This window comes from Lemur catta, chromosome 9, assembly GCF_020740605.2.
Source record: "Lemur catta isolate mLemCat1 chromosome 9, mLemCat1.pri, whole genome shotgun sequence".
Taxonomy (NCBI): Eukaryota; Metazoa; Chordata; class Mammalia; order Primates; family Lemuridae; genus Lemur; species Lemur catta.
Window position 1 is genome coordinate 76873299 of NC_059136.1, and position 26047 is coordinate 76899345.

Sequence of the window (26047 nt, forward strand, 5' to 3'; positions counted from 1 at the left end):
ACTAGGTACTTCAAATTCCTTGTCAGTAACCCCAGGAGACAGTTTACTAATATACAGCTATGACATCTTTTTACATTGCTTTAGGCTCAATACCAACCTTAGCTCCTCTTTGTTAAAATCAAATTAGAATCATATGTTAGACACTATATCCCAGAAGCAAATTTCAATGGCACTTTTCTCACTGGACTCCTGAAAGAAATTTATCATTGAACAATTTGGGGAGAGGAGCAGAGAGGACCTTCAGATAATTTTTGAAGGGGAGGCAAAACTTAGATATGCAAAGACTGATTTACAAATATGAGATGATTCAAGTTTAAATAAACTTGTATGTAAAAATGATATTTTTTGCACAACCCAATGTCTTCATAGTGAATACAAGCTTCTTTATATGCGGCTGTCACTGAAATTCAAGGAAAAGATAGATGACTACCTGAAACTAATAGGCTTGAACCCGTTTCAGCACTTCTTCTGCTTCAATGAGTCCAACATAATAAAACTAGGTATAGCGTGCAGCAAAAGTAGCCAATGTAATATTCATTGCGACCATAGATTTCCATCTCATACATACAAAGCATGGATGAAGTCATATATTTGCCAAATCAAACACAGAAAAAGCCTTAGGTATCCACACCAGATGCTGGCCTAGGGTTTGTTTGTGCACAAGTAAATGTCATGACACGAAGGTTTGTTTTCAAAGACAGTAGCTTTCATTACTGGGATTTGTCTATTCTAGAAGATCAAAATTACCCAGCACCTAATCCCTTTTCAATGATATTTCCTCTTTCTTAGGCTGAATCATCTGTAAACTTTTTCACTGGATTTTGTTTGAAATGCCTCAAATAGATGCCCTGAAAAAGGGCAAATTCCTGAGTGTAAGTTGTAAAAAAAAAAAAAGCAAGAAAAAACAGCATTTATTTTTAGGGTTACGTGGTTTAGGGGGGAGGGAATGCATGTGACTGAATGACAAAATTCGAGTGATATCTAATCCTGTGCTTATGAAAAATTAATATGCCATCAGAGGAATCACAAGTATAGCTAAGATTAATGAAAGACGCTTAAAAAATTACAAGCACACAAACTGATTTGATTAAAAAATAATCTCACTGGTCGTCCTGTAATATTCTTCAACTTATCCACATCTATTCTGTCAGATGGTTATGATTAAAAATAGGTCAATGGGAGGCTACTGATAGAAATCACATGCAAAATGCACATGCAATGAATAGTAGTGGGAATGTTCAGACAGTTTAAAATGAATAAAAGCTTTTAATAAGCTTTGCAGGGGGTGGGGGGGTTAAAGGAAGGGTTGATTGCAGGGAATGGGTGTAGGGAAATGAAAGGTGAAGGATTCTAGCATCTTACCAGAGTCTTTATTAGCGATTTTGCCCTCACTATTGTCTCTCTCACTTGTGTCTTTCTCATCATCCTCAGCCACTGCTGTAGGCTTAGTAGCTCCTTCTGCTTCCTCACTTTGTTCTTCTGTTAAGAAAGCATACCAGTCAATAGAATTGAACCCACCCCCCCCACCAAAAAAAAGCACACATTGAAATAAACTAAGTGACCACTTGAAACTTTATTTATGAACGTCTGCAGATATGCATACCCGCAAGAGAATGTAAGTTCATGCAAAAGTCTACCTTAGAGCATGCCGACTGTAGCCATACAAATTTTTATCTAAAGCAATTTCTTTTGTATCCATTGAGAGCCTGTGTCTGTACTAAATTAAAATAGATCATTTTTAGCACAGTTTAAGCTGATAAAGGCTTTAAAAATTGGGTTTAAGGCAATTCTGTGATTTCAATGGTAGAACCTTGTAATGACAGGAACCCACTGTTCAGTGGACTTGGATAAGTGTCAGAATAAATGAGATTCTTAGAAAAAATTCTTAGTGAAATAATGTGATAACAACGGGTTAAATATAAGACAGGTGTTACTCCTGCCTTTAGATTCCAGATCCCAGAGGAATTCTTTGTTAGAGTAACTTTGGAATTTTGTTAGAGTAACTTTGGTTATGTTGGAGATTTTTTTTTTTCTGTAGGGGGAGCTATACAGGGCATAGGACATAACAAGGTATACTTCTTCTATGACAACCCCATCACCCCACACCTCATTCACGGGTTCACACCGGCTAGATTACATGGAAATCCTTATAGTAACTCAACCCTATTTAATTATTCTGTAAATCTTAGCTATGCCACTGCTGTTGGATTAATCTGTTTATGCAGTTAGCCTCTATGCTGGGGCTGTGTAACACTAATCCGTGAAAGGCCCACTGTTCTCTTTCATCCTGTGATCATTTGTCTCTCACTGTGTTGATGTCACATTTTAATGAATTTTTAGCAATCTGAGTAATGCCAGATAACCAGGCTCGCAACTCCCCACAGCATGGCATGCTGTTTTCATTGCAGCACAAAAAATAAAAATCATACTCCCCTGTTCAGGTAGGAATTACATAAATTAGGAAAAGAAGGTAAAATGGGATTTGAAGCACCAGGCTGCTCAATTTCATAAAATCTTTAATGACCATATAAATTAACCCTGGAAAGGCAAAAGGTCATCAACACACATTTGCATACACTCTTCTATTTGCTTTTGATAAGCAGAGCTTTTATGCAGAGAACATGATACAATTAACCCTTCAATAACCATACAAAACGCTGCTATGGACATTTTAAGTGTCAAGCATTAACTGAAAATTACACACTGAATAAAATTTTCATTGCAAATGCTATAGTGATTGAAAGGGGAAATCGTGGCCCTCTCCACACCCCATGTTTTATTAATAACGTTCTGACAGCAGTATGAAATATCCACTGTCATATGTAGCAGCTGAGCACACAAAAAAAATATTCTATTTAGTGCCTCACTTGCCAGCCATGCTCTGCAACTGTAGGAGCAGGAAGACAACAGAGGGGGACAGTTCTGGGCTCAACAGGAAATTCCAAAAAGCTAAAGGGAAAACAAGGACATTTATACATTCAAAATAAGAGTGTGTTTCATCTGTGAGTCCTCAAAGGCACCATATAAATCCATTTTATTCCATTTCTACACTCTGCCTTTGTACAAAAGCAGATAGGAGACCCTTGTTTAGGTGGTCAGTCAGCTGAGAGTTTGGGGGAAGCTTTCCTTTCAGGCAACTACACATGGAAATTTTACTTTAAAAAGAGAGAGAATCAACACTTCTGGTTCTAGCCTGCTTTCACCCATCAATGATAATTACTGAGCAAACCAGGCTCCTTCCTCCCGGCAGGGGCCAGGCTGGTGGGTGCAGTGGTGGTCAAGCTGGCTTTGGGAGGCTGGAAGGCTGAGATCATGACTGGATTGGGCCGTGTCCCTCCGAAGTCCACACACGTGACGTGACATCCAGTGTCAAGCCCGTGACCTACGCCAGCCCATGGCAATTACTTTTCAACTCATCCTGGGGAAGGGATGCAAGACTTCTTTGAGTAGATTTACTGGACCTTTCCCCCAGGGCTGGAAAATGAAGTGTCAGAGTGCTACTGAGTGTCCTTATCTTGAGGGGACATAAAATTGTAAGGGCTATCGCAACTCACATTAATAAAACATTGTGTGTCAGGAGAAGAAGAAGAAAATTATGAAGGCACTAAAATAAAGGCTACAGTATAATCTGGGTCTCATCAGACAGATTTTGCAGGGTCCTCTTCTTCATTTTCTGGTATGTGTTTTAAGTGTGAGAGAAATTCCCAGACATGTTCTTCTATACATCACTGTGGTGTCTGACCTCAGCCTGACCCTGGCAACAGTTTGAGAAATCTGAATGTGAACAAAGACTCTGTGTCAGCAGCAGGGAAAGATTGTGGGATAGACTCTCGCCATCAACTTAATCGCAAACAGCAGTTCTGAGGCCATAACTTTGCTGGGCTCCTCCAAGCCGCAACTCATAACCTTTAGAGGTGGATTCGCCTGCAATGCCCTGCTTCTGCGACTTTTTTTCTTCCCCCTCTCCCTTTTTGAGTTCTTCCTTTGAAGTAGGCAAGCAATTAGCTCTAATGCTCAAGCAATTCAGACCTGTTTTGTGGTTTAGAAGGCGAAAGCTGTTTATTACAGGTAGGCTCTTTGGAGCCATAAGGACTTTGCAAATTTTTAATCATGCAAAAAATAATCAAAAGGTAACTTACACACACCATAAAGTTTCATATAAGTCAGAATAAAAGGTCACTTTTATTCTCAAAGAGAGTTTTAGAAATAAATTTCACATTCATTATATAAATAGACTTTAGAGTCGAGAGTATGAATGAGAGAAAGCACTTTCTCTAGAAAAACTGTAGGTTAGGTTTTGGGGTTACAGGAGGGAGTGGCTACATTCTAATTTTCAAGTACCATAGTTCCCCAATTGTAAAATACCATAAAATATAAGATGCTTTACAGGAAAAAATATATATCACATTAAATATATATATAACATTAAATATATTAAGGAGAACTTTAGAACTGCTGGAAATATATAAAATTCCAAAACAAAGATATTAAAGTGGTTTTCATGTTCATCAATAAATCTTTCACTAATATATGCAATAAAAATGAAAATATTAAAGCATTTCATAATACTGTTGTATTCAGCCTATGTATACTCATATATGCATATAGCAAATGTATATACCATATGCATTTTAAATTATTCATTTGAAATCTAGAAAAGGGTATCAATTTGTATATTAATTTTTATGATACATATATACTTAAGCTTAAAATGTGCATTAGGGTCCATTAGAACTTCCCAATTTTCAGACAAATGATAATACATTTTTATTTTTTGATGTTTCAAAACAATAGAAGAAGACAAAATACTTTAGCCTTATAATACAAAAGTATGGTACAATTAACTTTCCTCAGCATTTTTAACATGCCTAAAATGACAATCTTATAAGTTATTCTATATATACACATCAACTATATTTAAAAGAAAACTTTTTGAATGGCAAGCTTAGAATATTTTTATTTGATTTCATTTCATCCAATAACAAATGATTGGAAAACCACTATTATTTACCCTACAAAAATAATAGAATTTCTAAGCAAATCTACAATCAATGAATACTTCAGTGGTATCCCTCTGATCTAAGTAACTGCAAATTGTGCTCAATTCCCATTGTTTTAATATACAATTGGGTTTGAGAACCCTCTATTCTAAGCCTTCTAAGTAAGCAATGCATACTTTTTAAACTCATGGAGTGATCATGTAAAGAGGAAAGAGAGTATAGTAATGCAAACATCTTTAGTTTTATAGATTGAGCATCTCTATAGAAGACACTGAGCTTATATGAATTCTTTCCTTGACTTCTCCATGCTCTCCTTGTCCAGTCACTCCCCACTCTGCCATATGATCTAGTTAAATCTGACTTCCCTACTTAAAATCTTTCAGTGATTTTTTTCTTCGCTTACGAAGAAAAAGTTCAATCTTCTGTACACAGCAAGCAAACCTCCAAGATACCTGGTCCCTTTCTACCACTCCAGTCTCATCCTTCTTTACTTCCTGCCTAGCACTTAATGTTCAAAAATAGTCTTTTCAAACTTTAGGTTCTCAGAATCATCTGGAAAACTTGTTAAAACACAGATTGCTGGATTCTATCTCTAGAGATTCTAATTTCATAGGTCTAGAGTGAGGCCTGAGAATTTGCATCTCCAACAAGTTTCCAGGTAAAGCTCATGTTCCTGGTCCAGGTCATGTTTTGTGGCCACTGTTCAAGAAACACCCAACTGTTTGTAGTGCCCTCTCCCTCCCTATACACATTATTACATTTCCTTATCTTATGTAGAACAACTTTTCTTCACTATATAATTCCCACTTTTCTTTAAGCCCAACTTGGGAAATACTAGTTTCAACATCTGTAAAAATGGAGTTAGTAATACCTACTTTAAAGGTTTATAATGAAATAAAACATCAAACTTAGCACAGAGCCTAATACAAAATAAATATTAAAAAATGATAGCTGTATTACTAGTACTAGTAATTGTTTCTTTCTCCAAAACATCTTCTGTGAACTTTGAACTAGGATTTGTGTTTCTGGATATGTTTTCTTTTTCCTGCATATCAATGTTAAACAACTTACCATTGTATGTGGAAATTATCTGTGTATTGCCTACTTGCCCTAATAGGTAAATGTTTTCTGAAAATAGTGATTATTTTATTTATCTCTGTGCTAGAAACACGTGGAACAGTGCCTGGAACATAGCACATAGGCAATACATGTTAGTTGGAACAGTGCATTGAATTTAGGAAGCAAAACTGGAGGAAGAAAAGGAAGAGTCTAGATGCCATCTCATTCCTCTATTTAAAAGGGGTATTTGTTTTGGTTTTGGTAGTCTGGTTTGGAGTTTTGTTTTTATTTTTATTTTTTGCATTTTCTTTCTTTACTAGATCGCATTTATTATTCAACCCTCTCTAGGATGGTTTCTATTCATACTAATTGCTCTTCTCAAAGTCACCAATGACTTCCATGCTGTGAAGTTCAATAGTCACTTCTCTGTGTACATCTTGCTTCCTTTTCTCAACAGATGTTCCTACTTCCTTCTTCTGGAAACATGTATCTCTCTTAGATTTCATTGTATCAGACTATTGTGGTTTTTACCCTATCTCTCTGAGAGTTCCCTTTTATTCTTCTTTGCTGGGTCCTCCTCCATTAAAACATCTAAATATTGGAGTGTTTCCAGCATTAGGACTGAGTCTTCTTCTCTGTCTACATTATCACCCTACATGATTTCATCCAGACTCATGGATTTAAATTTTGTAACTCCACTTAGATGTCTAAAAGGCATATCAAACTCAGCATGCCCAAATCAAAGCTCTTGATTCCCCCTTGAAACACTTTGTTTTTGTTTTTCCCTCATCTTCAATGTTTTGGTTAATGGTTATACCAACCAACACAAACAAGAGCCATCCTTGACTCTTCCATTACCTGCTCATATGCAAGCTATCCATCAGCAAGTCCTACTATTTCTACTTTCAAAATATTGAATGTATTCTGAATCCATCCACTGCTTTATATTTCCACTGCCAGTACCCTTAATCTCTTGCTTGTATTCGTGAAATGGTCTCATAACTAGGTAAAACTTACTCTTGCTTTCCTATAATGTATTCTGCACAATTAAATAAAATAAAGCCATTCTCCTGCTCAAACCCTGTCAAAGCTTACTGTTTCACTTAGAATAACAAATCAACTCTTTACTAGAGCTGAAATGATTAGGCCCTCACCCCCTTTTCTGACTGACTGCATCCTACGCTACTCTCCCCCTTACTCACTAATCTTTGTCCATGTTAGCCTTCTTTCTTTTCCTGGAATGTTATTAAATTCTTCCCACCTCTGTTGGGAATACATTTCCCCAGATTCTGCATAATTGGCCCCTTTTCATCATTCAGGACTCAACTCACCTGTCTTTTCCACAGAGACCATCTCTGACCACTGCTTCTGAAGTAGCTCATCACCTGTCACACAGACTTCAGCAAGAATCACTACCACCTGGAGGGGCTTGCTGGCTCCCACACCCAGTGTTTCTGATTCAGTAGGTCTGGGGCGGGGCCCAAGAATTTGCATTCTTACAAGTTCCTGGGTTGTGCTGATGCTGCTTGAAAGGGGATGGACCATACTTTGAGAACACCTGCTCTAGCATATCAACTCTTTTACTTCCCTTATCACACTTACTGCAATCTGAAAATACCTTGTTTATTGATTTGTTTAGAAATATTGTATAAAATGAGGGACGTAATCTGTCTTATTTGTAACAGATGCCCAGCAGTCCCTGGAACATAGAAGTTGCTCACTAATATTTTGAATAAAACTGAATGATTTCTAGTTTTATTATTTGGGCAACTAGGTCTATGGTGTGATGTTATCAATCAAGATGGAGAAAAGGGAAGAAATGGTTTTGTAGAAAAGAGAGTTCAATTTGGAACTTATATTTGACTCTCTTATAGAACATCTAGAGGAAAGCATCCAGAGGCATGGGAATAGCTACATCTAAATCTTCTTGGAAAGATTGAAGTGAAGATGTAGATTTTGTTGTCGTTGTTTACAAAACAATACAGAAATGTATTGACCACAGGGAGTGGTCTCTTTTTAGCTTGATATCTTTGTCATAAATCTTGATTTTTGCCATATTTCTTCCAATCAAGTCATTAGTGAAATCTTCAATTGGTTTGAGATATGCAAAGGAGATTGGGTTTATTCTATTTTATCCTAGTTTTCTAGAGTAAAATAACATATAAAATAAAAATTATTCATGAAACATGCATAGGTGAAAGTAAACTTTGAAGCTGAAATGTTTTAAGAGTGACATCCTGACTTAATATTGGAGGGATGGATGTTTTCACTTGCAAAATTTTTTTGAAGTATTTCAATATACCATCATGAATGCAAATGACTTTTATAATCATTTATTATTCCTATTATCATTATTCCCATTGTTAATAACATTATTTTCCCAATTATATAAATCTGGCAACTGATGTCATACAGCAGAAATAAATGAGGTGTGTTATAGTACATGGGTGAATTTCCTTTTAAATTACCTGAATATAATGCAGCTAAGAAGGTGTTTACTGCCTCTTTTTAACATACATACAGATGCAAAGCACAGTGACTAGTGAAAATGTTGACTTGGCTACACAAAATCCAATGAATTGATTAATTACCAAATATAACTCCACCAACCAGGTTGTTTGACTTGGGAAAAATAATATTCATCTTATTAATATACACTTTGCCAAAAACTGATCATTTAGATGAAGCATAGTAGTATATAAATATAGAATTGAGAAATAATCAAGCAGAAGTTACTTGTCCTTTAAGAAGCTAGAGATATCCACATGTGAAAAATAAATCTAGATATAGACCTCACATACTTCAGAAAAATTAACTCAAAATGGATCACAGATCTAAATGCAAAATGTAAAACTATGAAACTCCTAGAAGGTAACATAAGAGAAAATCTAGAAGACCTTGGGTTTGACAATGACTTTTTAGATACCACACCAAATGCACAATCCATGAAAGAAAGAATTGATAGCTCAACTTTATTAAAATTAAAGTTTTGCTCTGTGAAAGACACTGCCAGAAAATGATAAGACAAGAAAATATTTGCAAAAGACATATCTGATAAAGGACTGTCATTCAAAATAGAAAAAGAACTCATATGAACCAATAATAAGCAAACAATCCATCCAATCAATAAATGAGCCAAAGACCTTAGCAGACACTTCACCAAAGAAGATACATGGATGATAAATATGAAAAGATATTCCATATCATATGTCATCAGGGAAATGCAAATAAAAACAACAATGAGACACAACTACACATCTATTAGAATGGCCAAAATCTAGAACTGACAACACCAAATGCTGGCAAGGATATGGAGCAACAGGAACTCTCATTCATTGCTAGTGGGAATTGCTAGTGGGAAATAGTATAGCTACTTTGGAAGACACTTTGGCGCTTTCTTACAAAACTAAACATACTCTTACCATATGATCTAGCAATTGCACTCCTTGGTATTTAACCAAAGGAACTGAAAACTGATATCCACACAAAAACCTGGACACAGATGCTTATATTAGTTTTATTCATGTTTGCCAAAACTTGGAAGCAACCAAGATGTCCTTCAGTATGTGCATGGGTAAATAAACTTTGATATATCGAGACAATAGAATATTATTCAGCACTAAAAAGAAATGAGCTATCAAGCCATGAAAAGACAAGGAGAAAACTTAAATGCATATTGTTAAGTGAAAGAAGCCAATCTAAAAAGGCTAAATGTTGTATAATTCCAACTATATGACATTCTGGAAAAGTCAAAACTGTGAAGACAGTAAAGGATCAGTGGTTGCCAAGGGCCAAGGGGAGGAAGCAATGAAATGGCAGAGCACAGATTTTTAGGGCTGTGAAATTATTCTGTACGATATTGTTAATGTAATGGTGGGTATGTGTCATTATACTTTTGTCCAAACCCATAAAATGTATAATACCAACGGTGACCCCTAATATAAACTATGGTCTTCGGATGATACTGTTGTGTGAATACAGGTTCATCATTGACCAAATGAATCACTCTGGTGGGGGATGGTAATAATGAGGCAGGGGACAGGGGGTATTTGGGAAATCTGTACCTTTCTCTCAGTTTTGCTGTGAACCTACAACTGCTCTAAACAATAAAGTCACTATACATATTTCCAAATATTGGATACATTTGATTTTGCTTTTCACTGATTTGTTTAAGGGATCTGACCAGATCTAATTAGGGCAGTTACAGAGAATGTTTATGACACAAATTATGAGAGTAACAAATGCAACTCATTTAGGACAAGGCAAGATTTCGAGAAGTAATAGAAACAATTACCTGAGGGTGCTCTCAACTGCTGCTCTGTAAAATCATCTTCACAGGTCCTGGTTCCCAAAGAGGCAGTTTCTGCAGAGGACATCAGAGTGAAAGGTAATTAGTGTGCCGTATCCAGCTCTGATATCATAGCTGATATCACAAGAATTCAAAATTTGGCTATCAGAAGAGAAGTATCAGGCGGAACCCAGGTGAATCTCTAGCACACCTTATAGCCTAGTAAGCAGTGGTTGGCAGAATGAGTCCAGGGAGTGGTAGGTTTAGATTTAATTCTTGATAATCAACAACACAGAACAAATGCAACAATATGGATAAAATATGGAAGCAGGAAAGGCTCATTCTGATTTTTACCTTTTGGCTATTTGGCCAAGACTACATTGAAGGACCACGCATTACAGCAACAATGGCACATTACAGAAATTATGAACATACTTTTACTTCTCTGACAAGGTACCAAAAAGAAAAGAAAAACTCATTACTGTGTATGATAGCTGATGTGAGAGACCAAAGCAAACATCAGGCACTCGAGGGGGACACCAGAAGAGTAAGTCCAAATCATCAATAAATCTATCATCAATAGATCCATTTGGATCTTTTATTTGAGCTCCAGAGCTGAAGTGCCAACAATGTCCTGGTTTGCTAAACTTACCGCTAAACACGAATCATTATTTCACCTAACTGCATTCTTCCTTTTTGTTCTCTACTGTAGGGAAATCTATTTTAAAACAGTAATTAAAAAAAAAAAAACAGACCTCAGAAATCACCTTCAATACATCATTCCTTCTCCACACTAAGTCATCACATGCTGTTGATTCCATGTTACATGTCCCTTGTCACGTGTCCCTATTTCCTCTGTCCTCTTCTCTTTCCTGACAACTTCAATAGCCTCTACAACTATCTGCCTTTCTGCCTTGAATTCTTTGTCTTTCCAATCTAATCCCTCATAACATCTCAAGAGTTATCTTTTTAGAATGCAGAATCTTGAGTATAAGTCATGGCTCTACCACTTTCTAGGTATGGGACCTTAGTGAATTTCTTAACCTAAGCCTCAATTCCTTCATTTGTAAAATGAAGATATAATTATATAAAGAATCAATAATTGTAATAGAAAATACTTAATACAAATAAAGGTAGAACATGACATAGTCTTTAAAGTTACAAAGGCCAGATATTATCAAGAAGTTTAAGAAGATGTCACACAATTCTTACACTGCCGAAGAGAATCATGTTCACCTATTATTTCTATACAATAGCATCTCTGGCTTAATTCTGAGTTAATTAAACAAATGATTAACTTTGAAAAAAGAAGTACATATCGAGACACTATTACTGCTTTTACTGATTGTTTTTCCTGCTGAGTACAGAACCTTTGGCCTTTAGTGGTAATCTATTTAAAAATAATACAATCATAATAAATACGCAGTGCTCTCCTCCACAAAAACATTATGTTTTCTTCTAAATGTATTTTAAATTAGTCATGAAAGGAAAAATTTATCCTCAATCTTTGCTTATAAATTCATCTTATACGTTCCAAATAAATCACAGCCTTGATCTACACCCAATAGGTCACTTAAGCAGCCCACGTTCTTTCTATTGGCAAACCCTCATTATTTTTAGGCCTTGATCGGTGTGGTTCCTTTGACTTTGAATACCTTTTTGTTCTTCTCCTGGTAACCTCCTATTCTTCCCTCAAAAACAAAAGCAAGCAGAGCCTCCTCTGTGCACCCATAACAATTAGCTTATGTGTATATTGTAACACTTGCCATGATGTATTATAATAATTTTTTACATGATCCATGTGTATTTCCCCAATAAATTGTGATTTCCTCAAATGTAGCTTTTCATCTTCACTGATTCTCAAGTTAGGACAGAATAAGACATATCAAAGTCACCTAAGACACTTTTATTCAAAATACTAACCTATACCCTATATCTTGAAATGGATGAGTCTCAAAATAAGAATTTTGTAAAAACTTCCCAGAGCTTCAGGACTCTAAGTTCAAAGCTCTGTCAGTTATACCAAACACATATAATAAACCTCGATACATACATAAATGTGTGTATGTATAAAACCATTTCTTTCCCTCTTCTCTAGCAGAAAATAACTTATAAAAAATCCTTACCACTTCACACACACACACACACACACACACACACACACACACACTTCAATGTATCAGATAGATTTGTTTAGAATGGATATCAGTAGTACCTAACTGAATTTGACCAAATACTTGCTATTCTTTAAAGATTAACGAAAATAAAAATAATATGATGACAAATTATTGAATTTGTATCTCTGCCAAGTACTGTGATAAGCTATTTGGACAGAAAGAATCATAATCTTCATAATGAAATCATGAGGTAATTATTGATTCTTATTTTACAAATCAGGAGACTAGAGCTTAAAGAGGTGAAAGTAACTTGTGCTAGTAGGTCACAAAGTTAGAAATCAACAGAGCCTAGAATGAAACCCTTGCCTATCTAATACAAAAGTGTGTGAAATTTTCTATGTATCTATTAATAGCTGTAATACCCCAATGTAAGGGAGACCATTAAGATTTTCCTAGGCTTAGTAAAGGCCAAACACCAAGTGGAGAGAAAAAACAAGTCTTCATTAGTCTTATGAAAATTCTGCTATTTCATAAAATAGTTACATTCCTTGAATATAAAATATAATCAAATAATAGTTTGGTGCCACATTAAAGTCATTTCATTTGATAGTGATTTGAGGAAATAAAATGTCAAAATCAGAAACTGTTATTTAAGCTCACAAATTAGGTCATGTGGCACTTGGAGACTGCTCCAATGAGAGCTACTTGTGCAAGTAATTTCATAAAGGAATGTAGCTCGGTATGCCACAGAATTCTTTTTAGATCCTCAACAATGTTGATCCCTTTATATAAATGATATAAATATTTTAATAAAGGAGCTTTCAATTTATCAAATGAACTGATTAATCTATACTTTTACACCTGGGTAAAATGAAATGTTTAAAACCTAGCAATGATACATATAGCATCTTGCAATATATCACTTTAATAATTGCTCTGTAATAACAGATCTGACTCTTGTTAACATGATCTGTCTCTTTTGCTAGTCACTTAATTAGATTACTAATTTGAGTTCTCTAGCACCTGACCTTTCTCATGTAATACTCTTTAAAAATAATACCATTGACTTAGTTTATCCAATATTCTACTCTATCCTGTCGATTTGGTGATGATCACACATTTGAAAATGGTACCAAATTACTCTATTTTTATTAACACAATGTAGGAGTCATCAATGGCATTTTCTGTGGAATAGTGTATTGATCATCACAATCACCATCATCAACAACATTTTACAGAGCATTTGCTCTGTGCCAGGTACTGAATGATGCTCTTTATATGCGTTAGACACCTGGAGCCAGTGATGGAGCTATGATCTGAGCCCACACAGTTTTATTTCAGGGATAGTTCTCTTAACCACAATGATATATTGAATCATATATTTAAAATCCTGAAAGTAGCTTTCCTTTGGATTCTGCACTTATTTATAGTGTTCATTGTTTTCATTTGGCCTGAATTCTGCTAATCACCTATTTCTTTAGTCTAACCCAAATGGTTACATCTACAAAGCTTAACGCCAAAATGTTTAGAGTTCCTATTCCTTTTAATTGTCAGAATGAAAATTTTCACACTCTCTCATTAGCTTGCACTGCCACACCCACCCATAAGTCTATCCATCTCATTACTCCTTTTTACCTTTCCCTTTCCTTATATGAATGATATTTATTTTGGTAAGTTTCAGGTGTTTACACCTAGTTGAAAAATCATCAAGTTCCCATCTGGCAAATCCCTGCTCCCACCCCCACTGCTTATTGAAATAATAATTTTAAAGAACTAAGATCAATATAAATCTCTCCAGGAGAGATCTGGAATTTTAATTTTTTTTAACAGTCTAGATATGTATGCAGAGAATTCTAAGTTTAAGATTTGGGAACAAATCTAATCTTCATTAGATGACTGCAACAGCCATGTGCTTTAAAAACTCTTATCAGCAAAATTTGGGAAGCGTTCAGCACAAGTTTAGTGATAACTGGAATTTTTTAAGTAACAGGTGAATGTTCAAGCTGTCAAGTATAGTACTAAGATAGTATTTGCCTACAAAATTTCCATATCTCATCCCCTCCCAGTAATTTGCTAATGCATTAAACAATAAAGTATGTCACTATTCTTAGCAAAATGTTCAGCACATAAAATATATGCCACCAAACAGAATAAATACGAAGCCAACTGGTCTAAAATAATAAATAGAAAGAAAAACATTTTCTGTAGTGCTAGGTAACATTTTGAATCCCAGTTTACCATCATCTGAGAAGATAAGCCCAATTCCTATTTTTTTTTAAATTGAAGAATAAGACTAAACTCTAAAACAGAGTTCACAAGTTTGAAACAACCTTCACTCCACAACCCTTCTAGCACCCCACTTCCCCATTTCACTTTTGGAGCCCACTTATCTCTACCGGAGCTAAGTGACTCATTGTAAAAGGGTATTTCAGAGACTGTGAATACAAGAGAAGATACTCGCAGCTCTCTAACTTCCAAATAAGAAGTTACCATTTGTTGGAAACTTGTTAGGCGCTAAGCATATAACATGCATTTCCTTACTCAATCCTCACAGTAATCTGTAACAGAAAAATCATTGCTTGTATGGAAGAGATGAACTATCAAAGCTTAGACAGTTCAATTTTTTTTCCAAAGGCACAGAGCAGCAGAGGTGGGATTTGGAGGAGTCTGTCTGACTCCAAAGCTCTGTACTTCCCCCCTGGACTTTGCTGCCTCCAGGCAGCCCCCAGGACTCCTGGGCCAGGAAGCCTGAAAATGGAATTCTTTTTCCTCCTAAGAAAACAGTTCAAACCCCTTCAAAGCAAATCCATCATACCAAGATTAATATTTAGAAGAATACATCCAATTCAACATTTATTACTATCTTGGTAGTTTACATTTCAATAAAGACCTCTGAACATGCTTAGGCATTGCAAAAGTAAAGTCAGTGTTTGGATGAAGCAAGTTTACAATTAAAAATGGTTTCAAGTGGTCTTCTCCATCTTTTCCCTATGCAGATACAAAGAGTACTCTTCTAAAAAGCTAAGCAACTCAGCACGCCACCAAATGGTTTTGGGTAACCAAGCAACATCATGTTTGTTAACCTGCAGTGCTTTCTCTTAAATTATTTCTTCCAGGCAGTAATAGATTGAAGAGCATTGGATGCTCCAGTGTCAATTATCTGAATGGGGCTGGATTTGCAAATTTTTATTTTCTGGAAAAGTAAAGCTCCTTTGCCCTGCCCTGTCTGATTTTACCCAGAAGTTATTTTTATATAGTAAGTGAGTGGTCTCTCCTGGGGCCTTCTAGGCCGAGAATGTGTGATCACTTCTTTCTGCTTCTTGAATCATCTACGACCTCAGTGTAATGGGGCCTCAAAAGAATTTAACAAGTTCTTGATATCAATTAGTTTTCATAAATTATTCATACATCTTCTTAATGTCTTAACATTTTTAAATGTTCTTACTAAAACATTCTTCTTAAATTTACTAATTCCTAAATAACATGTCTCCATAAAGGATTCTGTTTAATTTCTGATTGTTTTGAAATTAAAAGATCAAACCTCTATAATCACAATTTGAGCATAACATTGTGTTCCCATCTCTCAACCAGTTGCCCAGTTATCTAGATTTAAGTCTTTCTGGAATTCATCACAATCTCTCTTTACATTGTCTAGAGCATTTTTCATTTCTCTGCACATTGTGCTGGCTTTGCTAGTTTGCTCATCAACATACAGACCTCTGATCCAAAAACTAATTCCTGGCCTGACCAATAATTGTCTTTGTTCATGCTGAACACTAGCCAGTTATTTCAACTCTTTGCTTCCTATTGTGGTAAGAAGACTTCACATGAGATTTACTTTTAAAACAAATTTTTATGTTTGTGTGCAGTACAGGATTGTCGACTATAGATATAATGTTGTGCATCAGATCTCTGGATCTTACCCATATTGCTTAACTGAAATTTTATGCTCATTGAGCAGTACCTCCTCATTTTCCCTTCCCCCTAGTTTCTGGTAACCCCATTCCACTCGTTGAGTCTATCAATTTGACTACTTTAGCTACCTCATATAAATGGAATCAGGCAATATTTGTCTTTTAATCACTGGCTTATTTCACTTAGTCTAATGTCCTCAAGGTTCATCTATGTTGTCTCATAGCTAGTTTTTAATCCATGAAAGCCTCTACTTTCTACTCCACAGTTGCCAAATTTTTTGGATAACCATACGTTAGGTCAAAAGCCTTTTGAAATTACTTTTTAATAGGAAAAAAAAATCATTATCCAGTAGTTCTTCTTTATCACTATTTCCTTCTCTTTCGAAGACTCCTCACAAGGGTATCATTTATCCGTAGGGAAAGTACATTTCTTTGTCTCAGTCATATCATTTGATTCTTGGAAGCTTCTATAACTTTTCTTGCACTTTCATCTTAAAGACTTCTGCAATGATAGCTGCCTTCCTCTGAGACTGCACTGTTTTTTAATGACTAACTATAGAGATCAATCAATTTCACAAATTCTAAAAAATGCTTTCTGTAATTTGTAATTTCATGATTCCCAAGATTTTATTTTAATTATAGTCAATAAGTTACTTGGGCATACTTCTGTGGAACCATTATCCATGAAACCATCATTCACTCTTGCTGTGGAGAACAGGAGAAAGTAACCCCTGTGCTGAAATAATGGTCCATTTATTTTATAACTATCTGAGATTCATTCTCTTTACTTGAAAAGTCTGAGCAAGCAAAGATAAAAGGTGAGACATCAGTGACATGAAATTACCTTCTCTGTCATACCAACCTGGCCCTCAGCAGGCCACGTTCAAAGAACTATTTCATTAGGACAATGTTGAGTACTGCTATGCATGTATTTGTGCTGAGGAAAAAAACCCATGGACTTACATACCAAATACACCTGGGCTTGAATTCTAGCTCCACCAGTTTCTAGCTATTTGCCATTGACCAAGTTACTTAACCTCCTTGAAATTCAGGATTCTACATGTAAAAATGGAAAAAAAATACCAAGATTTCAGGATAGTGATAAGGACTAAAGTTAATACATATAAAGTGTGCAGTACTGTATAAGTAGTAGTTGTATTTAGGCATGATTCTTCTCTGGTTTTGATCTATCCTGCTGAACACAAGCTAGTCAAAGAAGGACTATATCAATTTAGTATTATGGCTTTTTATAATAGATTATATTTATATGTAATGTGCTCTTTGTCCATCAGTTGAGCTAGTGTTTTAGGCCTTTAAAAGATCACTATTATTTGTGAGGATATTTTGAAAATAGCAAATGTTAACAAAGCTAAACATTGATTTCTTAAGCAATGTAGATTGAAAGTATTTTTGAAATCCCTAAGCAAATTTTACACATGCTGCAATAAAAATGTGTATCAAGTTGTAAAGACTGTTCAATGGCACTGGCTTGGCCTTTTACAAAAATTACAGTGACGGAAGATGAACTCTGAAGGAATGATAGTGATACTCAAGCCAGCCCTAGGTTTTTTCTTGCAAGAGAGGAGTCCTCTCCTCCCATACTATAAACCTCCACCGTTCACCTTCTAATAAGAGAAAAACTTGACAAGAAGTTACAATCTCAGAATATACAGGTCTGCAAATGTCACAGTCTGCAAAACTCTACAAATCTTCACCTACATATAAATATTGGATTTAAGTAGTTTTCTACATTATTCCTGACACTGCAGTCACCTAAATCATATGCCTTACTGAACACATCATTAAAACATAAAACACTTTTTTTTTCTCAAAAACAATTCATAATGAACCAAACACAGTATTTTAGAGCTTTCATAAAGGCAATGGTTAATGGGAAAGGTATGAAATAAGGAATTCAATGAGTAACCCTGACTTCAATCTGTGTAAAGTTAAACTGATCTACTAATATGTTGGAGCCTGTTTTCTTATCTGTAAAATGGGGATAAAATTACCTCCTGTCTTGCCACCGTACCTAGTCATCGTAAAGATGAAATACAAGTTGTTGTTATCACCACCTCCAGGTGATCATGCAAAAAAAATAAATACAACCTTCGTATTATACTTTCTAAACATTTAATGCTTAAATATGGTGACATGGAATGTACCACTACTACTATAATAAACTACTCTTTATAGTTATATACATGGGGGAAGTTACCACTTCTCATATGCAGGCTTATTTATTTTGGGAATTATATATGGCCATAAAAGAAAATCCTCAGTTAACTAGATAAATTCTCTTTACCAACACTATAATTGCTGAAATAAATTTGCCATTAACCTAAGATATAGAAAAGATTTCTAAATTCTATGTAAATAATCCTTGGCCTTTCACTGTGTAGAATTTTCTGCATCTCATCATTTTAGAAAAGGTCAAATTTATATAGTTATATACCCCAAATTACACTTATGAGAATTGACTTAGGCAATGATGGATACAAACATAAATGAAATAAACCTGGGGAAAAAGTTAGTGAAAGTATTCATAGCCCCAGAAAAGGAAGATTAGAAAGGCTAGGTTAGAGCCAAGAGTGAAAAATGTACTATTGGAACCTGCTATGAATTTTCAAGACAATACTGTACATATCCATGAAATGTTTATTTAATAAATCATTCATTAATGAGCAAACAGATTAATAAGATTTGGCACATTGCTTTCTTTGGACTGTGTTAGCAGTAGAAAAAATTGTTTCTGAGACACAGCCAATTTATTTTCTCCTTTGCCTGAATGCAAGTATTGGCAAAACATGCTTGCATCTTGGCAAAGTGAGAGTTTTAAGTAGGGTTGCCATCATCATAATTTTATCTTCAGGGTGCTATGTGGGGGACAGAATAGTAGAAGAGGAGTCTTGCTATACACACATACACATATATATACTGGACATCCATCCTACTTCAATCTATTATGCCTAGAAGAAATTATGGAGAAAGGAAGAACAGTGACTCCATTGGAAAGAAAAGGAATATTAAAAAGTACAAGATTGAGGTGAGAGAAAAGATAAGGAGCTCAATTTCAGACATGGATTTGAGTAGGGATGTTTAGCAAATATTTAAGTTTCGGGAACTAGATCTTGGAAGAGAATTTGTAGTTGAAGATATTTGAAAGTCATGTTAACCAATGACTTGGGAGTAAATGACAATGCTCAGGAAGGATATGCAGAGAAAGAAAATGAGGGCTGAGGGCAGAACTCTGGGGAATGAAAATTAAGAAATTAAGTGACATTGAAGGATGATAAAAGATACTGACAAAGAACGAAGAGATAGGCACAGGACCCTGGAGTGACTGATAAAACAGTAGCCAGAGGGGGAAAAAAAGGCTTTTCTAGTAGTTAGAGGCACAAGTGTAAAATTACACAAGGAAGTCAAATAAACTGAGGTCACTTTTGATATTGTGAGAGATGATGGGGGCTTGAACCAAAGAGGCAGCACAGGAACTGGTACACATTTCAAAGAAGGAGTAGATAGGACTTGGCCATGGGTCTGATGAGGAAAGTGAGAGAATGAAAAGAATCAAAGATGATTATAATGTTTTCGGCCCAAGAAATAAGAAGAATTGAAATGCCTTTTACTGAGATAAGGACAAATGCAGGTGGAACAAGGTGGAAGGAAAGAGAGGGTTTGGAACCAATAGTTCTGAACATGTTTAGTTTGAGATGTCCTGTTTAAATATACAAGTAAAGGTATCAGGTAGGCAAGGGTGTGAGGGTGTGTGTGTAGAGAGAGAGACAGAAAGACAGAAAGAGAGGAAGAGGAGGGGAGGAGAGGTCAACATATAAATGGTAATTTAAGTCCTTAAGATGAGATTCAGCAAGGTCACCTGGAGAATGAGGGCCGGGGATGAGCGTGGGCTACACTCTTACACAAAGCACAGGGCCGAAGGCATCACAAGTGGTCCACCCAGGATGGGAGAAGTGTTTTCTCATTGACAATACTTCTTAGAATTGCTAACACACAGTAAAAATAGTAATAAAGCAGGTCAACTTTTAGTCAGTTTTAATACCTTTTTTTAAAAATTCCCTGTAGGTAATGCACTCTTTTTATTGCCTGCACTAGGGTGAAAGATTCTCACTATTCCTTCCCAACATAAGGAGGGACCAGTGAAGAAGACTGGGCAAGAATGAGGTAGGAAAAAAACAAGAGAGAATGGGGTGTAGAAAGCTTAGTCAAAGAAACATTTCAAAAAGAAGGGAGGGGTCAATGTGTTAAAAGCTGCTGGTTGGTCTAGTTAGAAGAGGACTAAGAATCTTTTGATCATTAGATTTGCCAAAGAACAGGTCTTTAGGGTTTTTGACCAGAGCTGCTTTTGTGGAGTGGTGTAAGGGCAAACACCTCTTAAACCTGGGTATAAGAGAAAAAGGAAGATGAAGAAAATGGAGATGTCAAATGTAGATAATTCTCTGAAGAGCTTTGCTGTAAAAAGGACCAAAGAAACAGGGTGGTATCTGGAGGTAGACGTAGCATCATGTAAGGGTTTTTTAAGTAGGGAGACATAGAGAAGGGTTGTGTGGTGATGGGAATGATTTAATGGGGAGGGGAAAATTAATAATTAAAGAGAGTGAAGCAGGGACAGGTGTTATAGGATGGACCTCTGGGTGTCAATGTCAGAAAAACAGTGAGGGTGAAAGTCAAGGGATCACAAAAGTCACTGGAATTGAGGCTAGGGTTAACCATGCTTATAGAAATTGAAGACTGTCAAGATCATGACAACAATTAGGGAGGAGGGTTGAGAGAATAGGAAGGACAGAGGAAAGAGGTGCCAAAATTTATAAAAATGATAAGACAGGGAGGAGGAAAGCTGTTCAGAAAGAGAGCCCTTTTTGTTTTAGTAGATAAAATATACCTACTGCCCTCCTTGTGATACACCGTGACAGCAATTATTTTTGTTGAGTAAAGATCTGGCTAGCAATTCTGTCTAGCTATGAGCCAAGACCACTACTTTTTCATTGTCGATATCATGGAGGCTGTATAAGCAATAAAATTATATCAACAAAGATGGAAACTTTGCAGAACATAAATAGTTCCTTATGAAACTCTCAAATTAAGTTTTATGCCAACACTATCACATTGTGTTTTCCATAATCTTTCCAAGTTTGATCACAAAAGCTAAACTACATATAATGCATTATAGCACAGGTATTTTAGGATTTTGGCACAGGATGATTAAAAGTTCTAAAAAATGTGGGGTGCATTGGTACTCTTCTCCACATACCCATTAAATTTGCTGTCATGACTAACCAGATGAAGTATCTCATGATTATAGCTAATGTAAAAGGTGACTTATAGGTTGAAATCATACTGCCATCAATGTCTTAGGACTGAAACAAACAAAAAATAATTGTGCAAAAGAGCAAATATGTCATTATTCTAAAATACATGATAATAGCAAATAGTATGAGGAAACAAACCTTAATAAGTATGAATAATTAATTCACAAATGATGACCAGAATTCAAAAATACAAAAAGGTACCAAGTAAATAAAAATCAAGAAATCTGATCACCTTAAAAAAAAATAAAAGTTGTGTTTAGGAGGATGGGGAAGAGGTTGATGGTAAAGAAAATGAATTAAGTAAAAAGTCATTTATTTCTCTGTTTACTTCACTTCTACAAATTATAAATAAAAACCTCTCTAATGTGGCAAATAATTTCAGCCAAATGCAGACTTCCCTTTTGAGGATTTTTAACATTGACATTATTAAGGACATAGAAAGGATAGAAAAATATGTTAAATGAAATAAAATAAGCAACATGGGAATAAACTTCATCTTTTATATGGCCAATATTTTTGTAACTTTCTCATATATTTTACATATATTTACACTGATCTTGTCCTCAAGTGGCAGCAGATACTGTAGTGCCCTGAATACTCTAGAACTCTATTTCCAGAGTGAAGAAAATTGACCTCTAATTTACAGAGGTTGCTCACAAGGGTTGAGAATATACAGAGCCGTGTATGCTTTTTGTAGACACACTACAAACTGTTGAGAAATATCTCTTTATATTCACAAAATTAGAATGTAAGAGGATGAGGCCAAATGGCATATGGGAGAATCAATTTTCATTTGTTCCAACCCTGTGACCCCATCTTTCCTGTCATACCTGTGAAAGGCTTGCACAGTATTTATGGGTTGATGCTGGGGCACTCTGTCTTCCTTCTTTCTGCCAAATGCATACAGGCATCCCTCTCTTACTAAAAGTCTTATAAATAGGCAAAATATAAACTTCTCCTAATTGATCCCCAACAAAAATGTCACCCACCATGAATGTTCCATTTCACCCCATATCTAGGGTCCTCCACCTCAGGACCGAGCTCTTGGTTTATTTATATTTACAGACGTAATGAGTATATATTGAATATTTACTATGTGCAAGGCACTCTGAGAGTCCCATGATGGGAGTACAATAGAATAGTATGTAGATGTTTCAGATTAGTCAATCTTTTTTTACTTAGAAAAATATGAAAATGACTTACATTGTTCCGCATCCCATAAAATATTTCCTCTGTATTTACTTATTCATCATATATGACATTAATAGGCTAACATAAATATAAGCTCTAAATGTTATAAATTAAACAGAGTCCCTAACATTGTTTTATTAAAACTACCAAAGGCTGTTAAAAACATGATGAAAAATGAATACTTTTATGCTAGTTAAAAAAAAAAAAAAACTTTACGAGCACATTATTTCTCCACTACTCCTCTGCCCTCTACTTGTTTAAAATTTTATATCTAAAAACAGAAAAAGTAGTGCCTCACTATCAGAACCCCTTCCCCTGCCCACTTAGTTTGAGAAGTTTCCTACAGTCACCAAGCTTCCAATTGTTAGTGGAATTCTAGACGACTCCTTCATTGCTTATATTTAGTAAGTAGGCCGGGTCGATGGATGGATTTATTTCTAATGCTTTTCTATTTGCTGACAGCTACCTCAGTACTAGCCTCTTAATATGCTGATTGGCCCTGCATGAGCTCTCTGCCCCCAAGTCCTCTTGCATATGGCTGCCAGACCAAACTTCCGGAAACACCTCTTCAGTGATGCCATTCTGACCCGCAAAAAGCTTTGGTATCTTATTTTCTGCCTCATCAAATCCGAACTTCTTTGCTTGGCTTTAAAAGCCTTCCACATTCTGAACTATCTAGTTAATTTTTGCTGCTTTCTCTTAAATGGTCATTAATAGACTATTTAGTTTAGTTTCTTGCTTCACCCATAATCTTACTAATTTTCTTTCATCCCTAAGTCTGAGTCATGTCATTACACCTCTCAATCCTAAAGATGATGCCAAAATAAATAAATAAATAAATAAGCAAATAAACACACAAAGAAAGAAACTCTATTCCATTTTCCTATCCTGCTCATTCTTCATGTTCTTATTCCTCCATCAGGCGCTACTTTTTCTCAAGCTCCACAGTTTCAATGCTCCTCAAAACAGTACTACAGCTGAAGTTCCTCAAGATGTCGTAATTTACCTGGTTAATTGTGACAAGTACATTGATCCTGGCTTCTAGGCAGCTTCGAAACTCCTTAAGGGCAGGGAACTTTCACTTTTCTGTCGCTCACAACCCCAGGCCAAATGCTACACCAGGAGTTGCTGCTCAATGGATTCCTCTCAAGTGGTTTCTATAATCAATACTGGCAGCAGGTAAGAATCCCCCAGATACTACTGGACTTACTTCATTCTGATTATGATTCCAATTAATTCATCAAGTATTTGCCACATTGCTATTAGATGCAAGTATTTGCTATTCTTTCTCAAAGGTAAAAGAGTTTCAAATCTGATTGGAATAGGCTAGAAAGGAAAAAAAATTCTTTAAGGTTACATGCAAGCTATGTTGGCAATTCTTTCTTCTTTTCTCTCTCACATGCTACATTTACACACTGTAGCAATGAGTTACCCTGTACTGTTTTCCTTTCCCTAGTCCCTTCTTGTGACTGCCTTGTGAATGTGTAAGGCATATGCATTTAATTCTTTGAAGTCCAAGCACATTCTTGCTTGAAACAAAAGCTCCAGAGGATGAAATAAGAGTATACAATTATTTCAAAATGGCAATAAAATCACCTCCCCACACTTCCCTTGAGAGCCATGGTCAAGGAAGATCGGGCTGAGGGCTAAAACAGACTGTCAACTTGACTTTTAATTTTATGAACTATGAGAGTTTGGACAAGAAAATATCTTCAAAGGGTCAATATCATTTCTATAAATGGGAAGACTTAGTGTGAAAAGACTGCTTTGAAGCAGTCTGAAAGAAAAATAAAAGACTTGTGAGCAAATATCAGTAGTATTTTCTCAATTTCTCTTTTCTCCCCCCCTTTAAAGGGGCTTTTCTTTCTTTTAAGTGCAGGGATTGCAGTTAAAAATTATTTTATAACCCTTAAAATGAAAACATTTGCCTATTAAGCTCTAACAACCCACATATTCTATCTGTAAAGTATCGTTTGGCCTCCTGCTGTTTCATTTAACTTCAGCTTTACCTTTTTTTATTGTTTCTTAATCTACCCTAATTTGCCTAAAGCTAAACCCCTTATTTGCCATTCCTCAAACTGTTTGTTTACATCTCACTGGAAATGTGCAACACTAACAAAGTGTTTTAAGAACTAGAAATAATGATAGACTTAGATATCTTAATTCACAGCATAAAAGACATTTAACTTAACACACATTCACTCAGAGTCCCTTAGGTGACAAGAGCCACACTTGGCTAGGAGATACTAAGATGAAAACAACCTTCTCATGCTCTCAAGGAGTTTCAGTCTGGAGGAGGAGACAAACCAACCACCCCCTCACTATGAGGGGAAGTGATATGCTGACAATAGGAGCCAAGTATTCTTGAGGCAAAACCAACCAACCAACCAAACAAACAAAAAACACAGAGCAATTAACTTGGTGGACGAAGGAAGAATTAGTGCAGTAGGTATCTTATTTCCTATCATGAGATTTAAAATTTTTTTCTGTCTAAGAGAAACAGTTTACCAGTTTATGAACAAATGATAAGACAAGGACAGTGATCATCTTTTAAAACCTTCCATTCAACCTATGTAAGCAATATAACATGATAAAAATAAAATGACCTTGAATTGGGACTCAGAGTGTGTGTTGGACTGTGAATTAGCTATGAGGCCCTGAGTCATGAAACTGCAGGGGACCTCTGTTTCCTCAGCTGTAAAACGAGGGGGTGGACCTAGATGCGTTTTAAGGATCTTCTTGGCTTTCCCATTATCTGAACATCTGCAATTATTTTTTTAACTTACAATCCCTTGCTACAAGGTTAAGAACAAGAACTCACAAGATTGGACAATAATTCACCTTTACTTCAAATAGGTTATTTGTGAGTGCTATGGTCTGAATGCTTATGTCCCCCCCTCCCAAATTCATATGTTGAAATCCCAGCTCCCAAGGTGATGGTATTAAGAGGTGGGGCCTTTTGGATTAGTGCCCTTATAAAAGAAACCACAGAGAGCTAGCTTAGTCCCTACCACCATGTGAGGGCACAGTGAGAAGGAGCCATTTATTTATGGGGAAGTAGGACATGCAATCTGCTGGTGCCTTGATTTTAGACTTCTTTCTCAACATCCAAAACTATGAGATATAAATTTGTGTTGTTTAAGAGCTACTC

At 35.8% G+C, this 26047-nt stretch overlaps 1 protein-coding gene across 1 annotated transcript in view; it reads right to left on the reverse strand.

Moving 5' to 3' along the window:
- Window positions 1-26047, reverse strand: part of ZFHX4 (zinc finger homeobox 4) — a 177785-nt gene that overhangs the window by 24667 nt on the left and 127071 nt on the right. The window contains exons 5-6 of the mRNA XM_045560887.1: window positions 10354-10422; window positions 1363-1479 (exon numbers count right to left, since the gene is read on the reverse strand). Coding sequence (XP_045416843.1) covers window positions 1363-1479; window positions 10354-10422 — 186 coding nt within the window. The remainder of the gene's footprint in view (window positions 1-1362; window positions 1480-10353; window positions 10423-26047) is intronic.